Here is a 17077-nt window from a genome sequence, read left to right as displayed (position 1 = left end):
AAATTTGCAGCATTAAGAAGGTTGAGAACCATTAGTCTAGAGGGATCTGTGAGCTAGTAGGCTGGGCCAGGTGGAAATGAAATTTTCTACAGTCAAGAGAAAACATTAAAGAGATTAGAAGACCCACAGATCCATCCTTTAAAGGACTGGGAACTGAGCTAAAGATCCCAAGGTGACTGCATGCCTTCTTCCTGTGTCCCACAGGCAAGAGGCAGAGCTCCTGGACACAGGGCAACTTCCAAACCCATTCAGCTTTGGTGTGGGGTCCAGATTTCTGGGACTTGGGCAGCCCAAGGACAAGTTCTGCAGTGTGGTGGTCAAGAATGAGGGCTCACATTGGGCCAGCCTCTTACACAAACACATACCTTTGTTCTAGGAGGTGAGGGAAAACACAAGATTTTGAGAAGTACTTGTAGAGTACCCAGTTATCCAACGGTGTATTTCTGTGTTCATTTGCACAAATTTAGATGATACACCTCCTTTTCTATTCTGCTCATCAATACAAGTAGTATGAATCTCTCGTCTCTCTATCTCTGTCACTCTGTATCTCTGTCTCTCACGTATGTGTCTTTGCTACTCTGTTCCATCAAATCCACCTTCCTATATTGTACCTTCTCTCTATTCTGTCCTTCTCCAGGTGTTTCTCGTTGAGAATATTTTCAGGGGTTGTGGAGCTATTTCCTCTGTACTGAGTTATGCTTCCCTGGAGGGAGAATCAAGAATCATAAGTTCAGAAAGGTGCCATATTCAAATAATTATAGAAGCAAATACTGCCTTCAAGGCTGGTAGTGAGTGCTAAGGTTATCAGTTTAATGAGTTATCCCTCACAGTAGGGTGGGATTTGGGACGATTCGGTTACCTTTGAATCACCCAAGACCCTGTGAATTAAAATCCTCCCCATGTTCCTGTGATTTCAATAAGTCATCGATCTACCAAGACAGACTCAGATGGGGTCATTTATTTGGTCTGTCACCTTTCACATATCTGATATGAATATGTTTGTTCACATCTCCCTAGGAAAGTTATACAGTGTCAAATAAGCCAATTTGTGAGGGAACTGAGAAGGACAGAAAAATCTCTGCTAGCACTCTGTGGTGGCTTGAATAGGTATGGTCCCTACAGTGTGTTTGAATGCACAGCCTATAGTGATTGGCACCATTAGGAAGTGTGGCCATGTAACTCCATGATGGTAATAGACTTCACCTCTGAAACAGTAAGCCATGCCCAGTTAGATATTTCCCTTTATAAGAGTTGCTGTGTTCATGGTGTCTCTTCACAGCAACAGAAACCCTAACTATGACAGAAGTTGGAACCAGGAGTGGGGAATTGCTGTGAAAGCCTGACCATGCTTTTCTTTGTAGTAATACAGACTTTGGTACTTTGATTTAGGAAAGCAGTGAAATGCTAACAGGCCATACTAAAGCAGTATGGAAGACAGTAGTCTTGAGGATGATTTGAACTGTGTGGGCCTGGCTCAAAAGGTATCAGAGAAGAAGAATTTCAGTATGTTATCTAGAGATTATTCTTATGATATTTTGGTGAAGAAAGTGGCTGCTTTTTGCTCTTGTCCAAAATGTCTGCCTGAGGCTAAATGAAGAATTTTGGATTACTTACACTGGCAAAGGAAATCTCAAAACAGCCTTGTATAGACTCTGCCATGTTGTTATTTGTGTTGACTCTTAGGAAGATTTGTAATGAAAAGGAGCAAGCTAAGTAAGTAAAAATACAAAATCTACAGATTGAGGAGAAAGGGGATATCAAGAAATAGAATAAAGGGAATGGAGACCTCAGGACAAGACCCCACCCAAATAAGCTTCCAGTTTGTGAAAGCTTGGATCCAGGTGTGGTGGCACATGTCTTTAATGCCAGCAAGTGGAGACAGAGGCAAGCAGATCTCTAAGTCTGAGGTCAGGCAGATCTACAGAGCAAGTTCCAGGAACGACAAGTTTAAGCAGTGAAGGAAACATGAACAAAATTGTAACTGAATCAGGGAGCCATGTTCAAGCTCAGAACTTGGCAGCTTCAGCCATGTGATTCTGACTTTAGAGCCAAGAATAGAAGAGACGGATTATGAAATCCCCGTTGCTACTAAGGAAAGCCTCTAAGGCCAGGCAAGTATCATAGGTTTCCCTGCATGAAGGCCCAAAGAAGCTATTTCACAAAGCTGTAAAAGTGAAGCCTGAATTGCCCTGGAGGCCCCAAGATTTCGGAGATGCCACTTTCATGAGATACCTGCCAAGGACAGCTGCTGACAGGAAGTGGAACCAGCCCAAAAGAGAGAAGTATGTTGCAGTTGACAAAGCTGAAAGGAGTTGAAGATCTGAAGAGCTCTTTGACATCACATTTGGAGATGCAGAGTTTGGAGTTTGCCCAGCTGGATTTTGGTCCTACTTCGGTCTAGTATTTCCTCACTATGCTCCATTTCCTCCTATGGGGCTTATAGGAAAGCAGCATGTTTGCATTAGATGCTAGAGGAATCAATTACCTCTAAAGATATTCATAAGCACCTGGAAGTATGTTATGCAGTGAGAGACCAATTGGGAGGAGGTCACAGTAACTATGGAAGGGTAGCAGCATGAATATGAAGCATATTTTACCCAATGTTCAAAGGCTGGAACACTGGTGACTGCTAACCACACTATCAGTTTCTGCCTGAAATTTTCCTGAGATGGACAGACAGGGGAAAAGGCACATGAGTAAGCACTAGTAACAGTGCTCAGCAAAGGTCCCCAGAACTGATAAGCAAACCAGGTATGGTGGCTCACACTTCTGATCCTAGCAGTCTAAAGGGTGAGCCTGGAGAGTTCTCATGAGATTGAACCTAACCAGGCCTACTGCAAGCTCAAGAAAACCTGTACTACATCAACATACACACATATAAACACACACACACACACACATCACTGAGGTGAGTCTTCAGAATTCTTCACAACGGGACTGGGAAAATGGCTCCACCAATAAAGTGCTTGCCACACAAGCATAAGGACTGAAGTTCAAAACACACAAGTCACATAAAAGCCAGGAATGTTTGGCTCCCTGTGTAAACCCAAAACTTGGAAGACAGACATGGGACCTCTGGGGAAAGGTGGCTCTGGGTCCTGCCACAGTGAAGAGGGGCACCATCGAGGAAGATCTGACACTAACTTTGAGCCAGCAGGCAAACGTGAATGTGGACTTGAGCTTCTCTACACACAGGTGCACCTACATACATGCAAACACACAAACACGCATGCATGTATACAACACACATCTACCAAAGAAAAGAAGGAAGAAAATATCTTAGTTAGGGTTTCCATTGCTGTGAAGAGACACCATGACAGCAGTAAATCTTTTGTTGTTGTTGTTGTTTGTTTGTTTGCTGTTTTTTGTTTTTCAAGACAGGGTTTCTCTGTGTTACAGCCCTGGCTGTCCTGGAACTAGCTCTTGTAGACCAGACTGACCTCAAACTCACAGAGATCTGCCTGTCTCTGCCTCCTGAATGCTAAGATTAAAGATATGCACCCCTACTGCCCAGTCCACACTAACTCTTCTCAGAAACATATTTTGAGTTTCTCTAACCAGGCAGCAGGCAAGCTTCCTGTAGGTAGCCTTCTCCAATACCCCGACCCCATCAATCAGACCCTGCAAGCTACAGGTCCCATTTTGTCACCAAACCCTCCTATCCCCTCAACCTCGGTAGAACTCTGAAACACAGCCTACTACTACACAGAGAGAACCAAGAAATAAGTGACCACCCACCGGGCAGGACACCCCACTCTCAAGGACCTCCTACAAGGGCAAAATCCTAGGCTCATCCCCCACCTGCATCAGCTTCTCTAGCTAGTTAGCATGCAAGTTTCCTGTAGGTAGGCTGTTCCAATAGCCCCATCCTATCAGTTAGACCCTGCACGCTACAAGTCCCACTCCACCCCTAAACCCTCCTATCCCCTGTAACCTCAGAAGAACTTTGTAACACAAGCTGCAACTACACAGAGAGGAAAAAAAGAAGACCAAGAGAGGAACTCTGGAGCTATGACCAAGAGAACAGACCAAGAGATCAGGCCAAGAGAGTAGCCTAAGAGAGACCACAGTGGCTCCCTGAGCCACAGAATGCGACAGTACAGAGCAAATCAAGAATATTCCCTGTCCCCAGTTAGTTCATTGGGGCACCTGAGGATAGGGAACCTGAAATGAACCTATCCTATAATCATACTGATGAATATCTTGCATATCGCCATAGAACCTTCATCTAGCGATGGATGGAGATAGAGACAGAGACCCACACTGGAGCACCGGACTGAGCTCCCAAGGTTATAATGAGGAGCAGAAGGAGAGAGAACATGAACAAGGAAGTCAGGACCATGAGGGGTGCACCCAACCACTGAGACAGGGGGGCCGATCTATTGGGAGCTCACCAAGGCCAGCTGGACTGCTACTGAAAAAAACATGGGATAAAACCGGACTCTCTTAATGTGGTGGACAATGAGAGCTGACGAGAGGCCAAGGAGAATGGCACAGGAACTTTCATCTGGCGATGGATCGAGAGAGAGACAGAGACCCAATTTGGATCAACCGTCTGAGCTCTTAAGGTCCAAATGAGGAGCAGAAGGAGGGAGAACATGAGCAAGGAAATCAGGACCACGAGGGGTGCACCCACCCACTGTGACAGTGGAACTGATCTACTGGGAGCTCTCCAAGGCCAGCTGGACTGGGACTGAATAAGCATGGGTTGAAACTGGACTCTCTGAACAAGGCGGACAATGAAGGCTGATGAGAAGCCAAGGACAATGGCACTAGGTTTCGATCCTAATACATGAACTGGCTTTGTGGGAGCGTAGCCTGTTTGGATGCTCACCTTCCTGGACCTAGATAGAAGTGGGAGGACCTTGGTCTTCATGTAGAGCAGGGAATTTGGACTGCTCTTCAGTATCGAGAGGGAGGGGGAGTGGACTAGGGGGAGGAGAAGTGGAGTGGGGATAGGGGGAGGGGAGCGGGGGGAGGGGGCAATATGTGGGAGGAGGGGGAGGGAAATGGGAAACGGGGAGCAGTTGGAAATTTTAAGTAAAAAAGAATAAAAAAAAATAATAATAAAAAAAAAGAATATTCCCAAAGACACAGGCAGCCACTGCAAGGATTGGACCAAGAGGCAAAGATGCTGCTGGCACCAATTGGTGGAAGAGATGGGTATGTACCAATGCAAGAATTCATTCAAAAACTTAAAAAGCAACATGATCACACCAGAACCCAACGCGGTAACACAAGAAACCTGTAGCCACACAACAGGAAGATTTGATCACCCTAACCCAGAAGAAGTAGAAGGAAATGATTTTAAATGTAACTTTATGAGGATGGTGGAGACCTTTAAGGAGGAAATGAAAAAATCTCTTAAAGAAGTGGAGGAAAAGACAAACAATGGAAGAAATCAATAAATCTCTCAAAGAAAACCAAGAAAAAACAATCAAACAGGTGAAGCAAAAAGTATAAACAGTTCAAGACTTGAAGACTGAAATAGAAGCTATAAAAAAAGCATAAGCTGAAGGAATTCTGGATATGGAAATTCTGGGTAAATGAACGGGAACTACAGAGGCTAGCATAACCAAAAGAATACAAGAGACGGTAGAGAGAATCTTAGGGGTTAAAGATACTATAGAAGAAATAGATTCATCTGTCAAAGAAAACATTAAATCCAACAAATTCTTAACAAAAAATCACGCCGGGGGATGGTGGCGCACGCCTTTAATCCCAGCACTCGGGAGGCGGAGGCAGGCGGATCTCTGTGAGTTCGAGACCAGCCTGGTCTACAAGTGCTAGTTCCAGGACAGGCTCCAAAGCCACAGAGAAACCCTGTCTCAAAAAAAAAAAATCATCCAGGAAATCTGGGACAGCATGAAAAGACCGAACCTAAGAATAATAGAAATAGAAGGAGAAGAACTTCAGTTCAAAGGCACAGAAAATATATTCAACAAAATCATAGACGAAAACTTTCCCAACCTAAAGAAGGATATTCCCATGAAGGTACAAGTAGCTTACAGAACACCAAATGAACTGGACCCCCCCCAAAAAAAGGCCCCTCACCATATAATAATCAAAACACAAAATGTACAGAATAAAGAAAGAATATTAAGAGCTGCAAAGGAAAAAAATCAAGTAACATATAAAGGCAGACATATCAGAAATACACCCGACTTCTCAGTGGAAACAATGAAAGTCAGAAGGTCCTAGACAGATGTGCTACAGACACTAAGAAACCACAGATGCAAGTCTAGACTACTTTACCCAGCAAAGTTTTCAATCACCATTGATGGAAAAAATCAAGATATTCCATGATACAACCAGATTTAAACAATACCTATCTACAAATTCAGTCCTACAGAAACTAATAGAAGGAAAACTCCAACCCAAGGAAGCTAATTGCACCTTCAAAATCACAGAAAACAAATAACATCACACCAGCAAACCCCAAAAAAGGGAGACACACAAACACACTACCACTGAAAAATAGCAGGGATTAACAATCACTGATCACTACTATCTCTTAATATCAATGGACTCGATTCGCCTATAAAAAGACACAGGCTACAAGAATGGAAATGAAAATAGGACCCATCCTTCTGCTGTATATAAGAACACGCCTCAATCTCAAAGACATATATTACCTCAGAGTAAAGGGTTGTGTTGAAGGAGCTGCGGGCTGTGTCCCAGCTCCCAGCCACCTGCTAGCTTTACCCGAAATAACAACACACAAATTGTATTCATTTAAACACTGCCTGGCCCATTAGCTCTAGCCCTTACTGGCTAATTCTCATATCCCGATCAACCCATCTCTAATAATCTGTGTAGCACCAGTCTTACAGGGAAAGATCCAGCATGTCTGACCTGGTGGCTTGCTTCGTCGCGTCTGCCCTGGAGAGCAGAAGCATGGTGTCTTAGCTCACTTCCTCTTCCTCCCAGCATTCTGTTCTGTTTACTCCACCCACCTATGTTCTAACCTATGAAGCCAAGCAGTTTCTTTATTAATTAACCAATGACCTTCCCACATCAGGGTTGGGAAAAGATTTCCAATCAAACAGACCTAAGGGATAAGTGGGTGTAGCTATCCTAATATCTAACAAAATAGACTTTAAACAAAATCAATCAGAAGAGATGGAGAAGGACATTTTATACTCATAACAGGAACAATCAATCAAGATGAAGTGTCAATATTGAACATCTATGGCCCAAATACAAGAGCACCCACATATGTAAAAGAAACATTACTAAATCTTAAATTGCACATCAAACCCCATACATTAATAGTAGGAGACGTCAACATCCCACTCTCCATAATGGACAGGTCAACCAGACAGAAACTTTTTTTTTCGGGCTCACCACCAGCATCCCCTTTAATAAAACATGGAAGGTGTATGACAGGATAAGGGAGGAGTGAAAATATGACCATCTACAACCACAAAAAAAAAAAAGAAAAGAAAAGAAAAAGAAAAAAGAAACCAAACCAAAAGCCCTCTGTACAAGTTTAGCGCCTGGTAAGGGGAGGCAGGCACGGCGCAGCAGGTCAACCAGCCCTATTTGTAGAGGATATCATAGTGTCCAGGATGGTAGAGAAGGTAGACCTTGGGCTCGGAGCCCTCAGGGAAGACGTGTGGGTTGGGGGTGCCACCCTCACCACGGTTCATGTACTCTACTTGGATGGACACGCTGAGGGCCTGGATCAGGGCGATGATGTGGATATGGTCACTCTCCTTGCACACGGGTTCCACCTGCTGCTGGCAGAACTCCTTAACAGTCCGGCCACCCTCAATGAAGTGCTCAAAGAACTTGCTTTCCCGCTGCAGGTAGCCTGAGGTGAGCAGTCGCAGGTAGACCACAAGGTAGTCTGAGGTGCTCTGGTCATTGAAGGAGGCCAGCAGGTCAGCTACCGAGGTCTGCTTCTCCACCTGCTCGATAAGGTCCATGAACGTGTTGTGGAAGTCCTTGATTGTGAACTCAGTGAAGCCCTGGGACACCAGGTCCTCTTTACTCTTGGCAGACACAGCCTTGAACCGCTGCAGCTCCTTGCTGTCATCCAGGAGTGCCTCCAAGTGGGAGAATCCAAATGCTCCGTAGAAGCAGTTGCCATCGGGCCTGGTCTTCCAGATGTAGGAGTGTTGCGGGAGGTCCTTCTGCTCCTCCAGCCAATAGTCGCTGAGATACCAGCCCTTTGGGGCGTGGTCTCTCTCTTTAAAAAAGCGGCCACTTCCCTCCTCGTGCTCTCTTACTCCCTGCTCTGCTTCCAGCGACTAGACTCCCTTCCTGATTGCGCAGAGAGCTGTTGTCTGGGACGGTGATCTGTAAGTTTTTTCCCCTTTAAATAAATAACCATTCTATTAATCATAATTCCAAACTAGTGTGGGATTGTTTGTGACTTACACCTTCGCCTTCATAGGAGTACTTTTTGTGGAGGTCCTTGATCTTCTGTTGATAGATGTTGTCATCCTCAGCGTACTCCTTGTACAGGACTGAGAGTTCCAGACGCTCGGACACTAGTGGATTCTGCACAGCAATCTCTTGCTGAATTCGGTCTTGCTGAGCCATGATGGCTTCATCGTAGGCCAGACAGTTGACACCTTCGGAGTCGCTGCCCAGCGGCTCCTGCTTCTGCTGCTGAGGTTCCTCCACCCCAGACAGAAACTTAACAGAGAAATAAGAGAACTAACAGATGTCATGACTCAAATGGACTTAACAGACATTTGCAGAACATTCCACCCAAACACAAAAAAATATACCTTCTTCTAGAACCTCGTGAAACAATCTATAAAATTGATCACATACCCGGTAACAAAGCAAACCTCAGCAGATACCAAAAAAATTGGAATAACCCCTGTTTCTTATCAGATCACCATGGTTTAAAGTTACAATTTAACAGCAATACGAATTGCAGAAAGCCTACAAACACATGGAAATTGAGCAGCACTCAATTGAACCACCCCTGTGTCAAGGAAAAAATAAAAAAGAAACTAAAGACTTCCTAGAATTCAATGAAAACGAATGCACAACATACCCAAACCTATTGGACACTAAAAAGCAGTGCTGGGAGGAAAGTTCATAGCTCTAAGTGCCTACATAAAGACAGTTGAGAAATCTCACACTAATGACTTAGCAGCACACCTGAAAGCTCTAGAACAAAAAGAAACAGACTCACTCAGGAGGAGTAGATGACAAAAAAATCATCAAATTGGGGATTGAAATCAATAAAATAGAAACAAAGAAAACAATACAAAGTATCAAAAAAAAAAGAACTGGTTCTTTTTTTTTTTTTTTTTTTTTTTTTTGGTTTTTCGAGACAGGGTTTCTCTGTGGTTGTGGAGCCTGTCCTGGAACTAGCTCTTGTAGACCAGGCTGGTCTTGAACTCACAGAGATCCGCCTGCCTCTGCCTCCCGAGTGCTGGGATTAAAGGCGTGCGCCACCACCGCCCGGCAAGAACTGGTTCTTTTGAGAAAATAAACAAAATAGACAAAATCTTATCCAAACTAATCAAAAGGCAGAGAGAGAACATCCAAATTAACAAAATCAGAAATGAAAGGGGGGACATAACAACAGACACCAAAGAAATGCAGAGAATCATTAGGTCATACTACAAAAACCTGTACTCCACAAAATTGGAAAATGTAAAAGAAATGGACAATTTCTGGATGGGTACCACATACCAAAATTACATCAAGACTAGGTGAATGATTTAAATAGACCTAAAAACTGAAAGGGAGTAGAAGCTGTCATCAAAAGCCTCTCAACCAAAAACAGCCCAGGGCTGGATGGCTTCAGTGCAGAATTCTATTAGAACTTCAAAAAATAGCTAAAACCCATACTCTTCAAAGTGTTCCACATAATAGAAACAGAAGGAACATTATCAAACTCTTTTTATGAGGCTACAGTTATCCTAATATTGAAACCACACAAAGACTCAACCAAGAAAGAGAATTACAGATCACTCTCACTCAAGAACATAGAAGTATAAATACTCAATAAAATACTGGCAAACCAAATCCAAGAACACATTAAAAAAATCGTCCACCATGGTAAAGTTGGATTTATCCCAGAGTTGAAGGGATGGTTCAACATACAAAAATCTATCCAAGTAAACCACCATAGAAGTAAACCGAAAGAACCATATGATCATATTATTAGATGCTGAGAAAGCATTCAACAAAATCCAATACACCTTCATGATGAAAGTCTTGGAGAGATCAGAAATACAAGGAATGATCTAAACATAATAAAAGCCATATACAGCAAGCTGACACCCAGTATCAAATTAAATAAAGAAACTCAAAGAAATTCCACTAAAATCAGGAACAAGCCAAGGCTGTTTGCTCTCTCCATATCTATTCAACATAGTTCTTAAAGTTCTGGCTAGAGCAATAAGACAACAAAAGGAGATCAAGAGGATTCAAATTGGAAAGGAAGAAGTCAAACTTTTGCTATTTGCAGATGATATGATAATATACATAAGTGACCCCAAAACCTCTACCAGGAAACTCCTACAGCTAATAAATATCTTCAGTAATGTGGCAGAATACAAGATTAACTCAAAAAATCAGTAGCCCTCCTATATACAAATGATAAAGAAGCTAAGAAAGAAATCAGAGAAATATCACCCTTCACAATAGCCACAAATAACATAAAGTATCTTAGGGTAACACTAACCAAAGACGAAAAAAAAAAACCTGTTCAACAAGAAATTTAAGTCTGTGGAGGAAGAAATTGAAGAAGATACTAGAAAATGGAAAGATCTCTTATGCTCTTGGATAGGTAGGATCAACAATAAATATGGAAATCCTACCAAAAGCAATCTATAGATTCAATGCAATCCTCATCAAAATTCCAACACAATTCTTCACAGACCTTGAAAGAACAATAATCAACTTTATATGAAAAAACAAAACACCCAGAATAATCAAAACAATCCTGTATAATAAAGGAGTTTCCAGAGACATCACTATCCCTGATATCAAGCTCTATTATAGAGCTACAGTAATGAAAACAACTTGGTATTAGCATAAAAACAGACAGGTTGATCAATGGAATTGAATCAAAGACCTGAATATTAATCCACACACCTATGAACACCTGATTTTTGACAAAGAAGCTAAAATTATACAATGGAAAAAAAGAAAGCATCTTCAGCAAATGGTGCTGGCATAACTGGATATCAACATGTAGAAGGATGAAAATAGATCTATATCTATCCCCATGCACAAAACTCAAGTCCAAATGTATTAAAGACCTCAATATAAAGCCGACCACACTGAACCTGATAGAAGAGAAAGTAGGAAGTAACCTTCAATGCATGGGCACAGGAGACCACTTCCCAAGTATAACCCCAGTTGCATAGACACTGAGAGCAAATAAATAAACGAGACCTTCTGAAACTGAGAAGCTTCTGTAAAGCAAAGGACACACATATTAAGACAAAAAGGCAGCCTACTGAATGAGAAAAGATCTTCACCAACCCCACATCAGCAAAGTACTGATCTCCAAAATATATAAATACCTCAAGAAATTAGACATCAAAATTCCAAATAATCCAATTAAAAATGGAGTACAGAACTAAACAGAATTCTCAAAAGACAAATCTCAAATGGCTGAAAGACACTAAAGGAAATGTTCAACATCCTTGGCCATCAGTAAAATGCAAATTAAAGTGATTTTGAGATTCCATCTTATATCAGTCAGAACGGCTAAGATCAAAAACACCAGTGATGGCTTATGCTGGAGAGGATGTGGAATAATGGGGATACTCCTCCATTGCTGGTGAGAATGCAAACTTGTACAACCACTTTGGAAATCAATATGGCGGTTTCTCAGAAAACTGGGAAACAACGGACCTCAGGACCCAGAAATACCATTCTTGGGCATATAACCAAAGAATGCTCAATCATACTACAAGGACATCTATTCAACTATGTTCATAGCAGCATTTTTTGTAATAGCCAGAACCTGGAAACAACCTATATGCCCCTCAACAAAACAATTGGTAGAGAAATTGTGATACATTTACACATTGGAGTACTGCTCAGTGGGAAAAAAAAATGACATCTTGAAACTTGAATGCAAATTGATGAAACTAGAAAAAAAATCCTAAGTGAAGTAACCCAGACACAGAAAGATGAATATGGTATGTACTCACTCATAAGTGGATACTAGCTGTAAAGGAAAGGATATTGAGACTATAGTTTATGATCCTAGAGAAGCTAAGTAACAAGGTGAACCCCAGGAAAAACATATATAGATCCATCTGGAAAGAGGAAATAAACAAGATTGCCTGACAAAATTGGGAACATGGGGTTGCGGGGGAGGAAAGATGGAAGGGAAAGAGTAAGGAGAAGAGGATGGTTGAGGAGAACTTGAGGGAATGGGACAGTCATGATGGAGGGAGGACAGAGATGAGAGCAAGGAAAGAGATATTTAGATGGAGGGAGCCATTATGGGGCTAGCAAACCTGGTACTGGCGAAATTCCCAGGAATCCACAATGATGATTCCAGCTAAGACCCTAAACAATAGGGGAGAGGGTGCCTGAACTGTCCTTGCCCTGTAGTCAGATTGATGAATATCTTAAATGTCACCATAGAATCTTCATCTAGCAACTGGTGGAAACAGAGGCAGAGATCCACAGTGGAACACTGGGTAGAGCTCCCAAAGTCCAGCCGAAGAGTGTGTGGAGTGAGAATATGAGCACAGAGGCCAAGGCCATGATGGGGACACCCACTGAACAGTTTACCTGAGCTAATGGGAGCTCACCAACTCTAGCCAGACAGGGAAGAAACCAGCACAGGACCAAACTAAACCCTCTGAATGTGAGTGTCAGTTGTATGGCTAGGGCAGACTGCGGGGGCCTCTGGCAGTGGCACCAGGATTTATCCCTACTGCTTGTACTGGCTTTTTGGAAACCCATTCTCTTTGGGTGGATACCTTTCTCAGCTTAGATATAGCAGGGAGGGCCTTGGACCTTCCCCAAAGCAATGTGCCTTACACTCTCCGAGGAGTGGATGGGCGGGTGAGGTAGGGGGGAAAGATGGAAGGAATGGGAGGAGGGGAGGGAGTGAGAACTGGGGTTGGTATATAAAATGAAAAAAGATAGTTTGTTTTCTTTTTAAAAAAATAAAAGAAGAAAAAAGAAAAACATTTCATTGGGGTGGCTGGCTTACAGTTCCAGAGGTTCCGTGCATTATCAGCATGACAGGGAGCATGGCAGCGTGTGAGAAGACATGGTTCTGGGTCTGAGAGTGCTACATCTTGCAAGCAGCAGGAAGTTGAATGATTGTCACACTGAGGGACCTCAATATTTGCGTGCACAGTGACACACTTCCTCCAATAAGATCTTACCTCCTAATAGTTTCACACCCTTTGAGGGCCATTTTCTTTCAAACACCCCAGGGAGGGAGGGAGGGAGGGAGGGAGGGAGGGAGGGAGGGAGGGAGGGAGGGAGGGAGGGAGGGAGGGAGGAAGGAACTCTTTTCTAAGATGCTGGTTGTCACTTGTCAATATAATACCTAGGACTGCCAGTGGACTCTTTGTGGAGATGCCTAGTCTAGTGTTTCTGTTCTACTTGTGAGAGAGATTAGATTTGCTTATGGAACGGCTGGTGGGTGGAGATTAATCCAGGCCCCTTGTATTTTATTGAGACTGAGCTGTGGATAAGATGAAGATCCCAGCCCTTTTTCACACTGACCTCACTATGTGACCTTGGATAAATCACTTCCCCCAAAGGTGTTATATTCATTAATAAAATAAAGGGTTTCGATTTGACACGGGTTTTTCCGAGTCCAGTTTGAAGAGATCAGCACAGGAATCCAGGAGGGCGCTTTTGTGTCTGTTGAGACCTCTGCTCCTTTTTCATCAAGGAGTTTATGTGAAGGAAGGAGTCAAAGAGAGCCTGATGAGCACTGGGGTTCAGTGATTCCTGGCACGTCTCACATGCTTAGTAATGAAATTGTTCAGTTCTCGACAGCGGCTGTACAAGCAGGTATGGGGCCCAGAGAAGTGCTTCAAGATGCCAGGAAGGAGTTCACACACCCAGAGGAAGGCATGAACACCCTAAAAACATGTTTTGATCCCATAAACGGCTAGTACTTAAGCCTGTGCCTTGCACAACACGACAGCATCTCAAGGACACCTCAGAAACTTGGGGAGTGTGCTCCCAGTTGAGTGTAGGTGGTCATGTGGGTACACACACACACACACACACTGCTGTCTCTACAGCTTCAGCTACCTAGAATCACCGCAAGATGACTACAGCCTCTTCTCCCACAGTCCATCCTTTGGACATCTAAATCTATGCCCTGTGTGACTTGTCACCCCACTTGGAAGGTAAAGTATTTTCATGGGAGTCTATGGATGTGGAAATAGGCAAACTGGAACCAGAAATGCTATCTCAGATTTCTGTAAACAAGTAAACAATGTATTTCCTTGAGAAAGGAAAGGATTTTGTGTATTTTTTTCAGATAGAGTTTCATGTATTCCAAGCTGGCCTCCACAGAAGGAACTGAGGATAACTTTGAACTCTCAAGCCCCAGCCTCAACCTTCCAAATCCTGGAATAACAAACTTGCCCCAGCACAATCCCTTTATGTGAGTCCAAGGCTCAGACCCAGAGGTCCATGCATGCTGTGCACACTCTTCCATGTGAACATGCCTTAGCACATCTAAGTTCAGTTGCTATGGATACTGCTGGTTACCCATTGAATGATACCACACTCAGATGCACGGACAGACTAAAATAATCTCTACTTCTCTGGGAATCTGACCTCTGAGGCTTTCTTGCCTCTGTTTTCTAGACCCCTGGTCTCTACCCAGAATCCACCCACACTGATTCCTGGCTCATGGTGGGATCTCTGACCTTAGCTGGCTATTCAAAGAGCTGATGATAGTGAATCTTTCACTCAGTGAACTTAGTGAATGGACAAATTTGAGATCCTAGAAATTAAAGCACTCACTAAAAATCATAAAGCAGATGATGTTGGCCATGGCAGAGTAAAAGAAGCTCAGAAAGGTCCCTGGGAACAAGAGGTATACCACCAAGCTCTAGGTGTGCCCTACATTGTCACTCTGACTGGCTCTCACCTGGCTTGGGCCATATCCTGCTTTGCCTGTATTTCTGTAACCATGCTGTGTCTATTATTCTCCAGGCATCTGCCATGGTGGTCTTTGTGCATCTGTGTCTCTCTGGTCTCATCTCTGATCTCTCTTTGAGAGTCTGTCTTCCCTTCATGCCCTTTGCCTTAGTTACTTTTCCATTGCATTGCTAAGACACCATGACCACTTCAACCTAGAGGGAAAAGGATTTTGGTGTGGGATTCCCCTCTGTATGCTATGAGTATGTTTTATTACCACTGGTTAATAAAGAAGCTTCTTTAGCCTATGGAAGGGCAGAATATAGGTAGGCAGGAAATCTCAACTGAATGCAGGGAGAAAGAAGGTGGAGTCAGGCAGACGCTGTGTAGCTGACAAAGGAGAAAGACACCAGAACTTGACCAATAAGCCACAGCTTTGTGGCAATCCAGGGGTTAATAGAAATTGGTTAATTTAAGATGTAAGAGCTAGCTAGGAATACACCTGAGTCATTGGCCAAACAGTGTTATAATTAATATAGTTTTATGTGATAAATCAGGTCCAGGTGGCCAGGAAACAAAAGCACAGTCTTCATTTACAGGATTTATCAGGGCTTACAGTTTCAGAGGTGAGTTCATGACCATCTTGTTCAGGAACATGAAATCAGGTGGACAGTCATGATGCTGAAGCAGTAGCTAAGAGCTTAGATCCCATCCATGTTAGGAGGTGGACTGAGCACTAACTGGGAAAGGCTTGGGCTTTGGAAACCTCAAAATCTATCCCCAGTGACACATTTCCTCCAACAAGGCCACACCTCCTAACCTGTCCCAAACATTTCTACCAACTGGAGACCATGAATTCAAAGATCTGAGCCATGGGGGTTATTCTCGTCCAAACCACCACATCCTCTTACTCCCACACCTGTCCTCCCCACCAAGACATTTGTGTCCCTGTTGACTCTTTCTAGTATCCCATATTTTAGTTCTATTTTTTTTCTGTGAAATTTCTATTTAGAAATATATCTCTGGATCTTTAGCTTGTCATTCTCCCACACACCTGAACCTTCCTCTACATCACTCTATTCAGATCTCTAGCAACCACACTCTCCATTTCTATGTCTTCATCATGGTGACTTCCTGCACAGACCCCTGGGACTCAGCCCAGGTTTTCCGAACCTGTGCTACCAGACTCAAGTCTCTACCCTGATTCCATTCTCCGTGCTCCATTTTCTGGTACAAGGTCCTTTGTGGTGATCAGACAGACTGCTTGAGGAAGTTCCAATTCTGTCTTTGTCCAAAAAATAAAATAACAATAATAAAAATCATACCTAAAAGTAGGGTTGGTGGGATCATCCCTCCCCCTACCTTTAGGACTGTCCCCCCACTCGCCACTCTCTGGAAGATGGATCAATAATGGTCATGAGTCCCTATCCACAGAAAGCCTCAGCCTGACCCATTAGGGCCTCCCATAACACCTCATGTCCACCCAGGGCTAGAATAGACTGAGGCCCATGTAGGCTATGACATTATCTCTGTGTTTCCCCTCAGCTGCAGAGTCAAGGCCCAGACCTCACAAGTTGGCCGTAGTGATGGGTCCTTCCTGTCACTGATCACACTCCCCGGTGTCTGGGTCTCATCAGGCTAGAACCCTATCCTGAGCTCTGTGGTTTCACGTGACCGTCTCTCTCATACCCTTCCCTGAGGGCCTGGTTCCAGCTTTTCTGAGAACCTTCCAGCTTTGGACTTTATGAGTTTCACAGACTCCACATGTGAAGTGCTGCTCTCCATGATGGAGAACACGGTACGTCTACCAGAACCTATCTCCCTACCTACCTTCTCTCTGTTCCCTCTCAAAAGAATTTTAGAAGCCTCTCTAGTACCACAGCATGACTGGAACAAGAGAATTTCCAACCTGATCTGGAGATGCCTGTTGAGCCATGGGCCTGCAACTCTTTGCTTCCTGTGAGCACCACTTCCTTCCTCCACCTCCTGCCTCCTCACCCTCACCTCCTCC

At 43.5% G+C, this 17077-nt stretch overlaps 1 protein-coding gene across 1 annotated transcript; it reads right to left on the bottom strand.

The window, feature by feature from the left end:
• Positions 1-7541: 7541 nt before the first annotated feature.
• On the bottom strand, positions 7542-16851 carry LOC130868955 (ubiquitin thioesterase OTUB1-like). Its single transcript, XM_057761026.1, has 3 exons — positions 16756-16851; positions 8406-8646; positions 7542-8122 (listed from the first exon to the last, which is right to left on the bottom strand). Exons 1-3 carry the CDS (start codon positions 16849-16851, stop codon positions 7542-7544), a joined length of 918 nt encoding a protein of 305 aa, XP_057617009.1.
• Between the last annotated feature and the right edge of the window lie 226 nt (positions 16852-17077).

The sequence above is a fragment of the Chionomys nivalis genome, chromosome 2 (genome assembly GCF_950005125.1).
Source record: "Chionomys nivalis chromosome 2, mChiNiv1.1, whole genome shotgun sequence".
Taxonomy (NCBI): Eukaryota; Metazoa; Chordata; class Mammalia; order Rodentia; family Cricetidae; genus Chionomys; species Chionomys nivalis.
The sequence above is the reverse complement of the archived record's forward strand: the minus strand, read 5'-3'. Positions and strand labels throughout refer to the sequence as shown.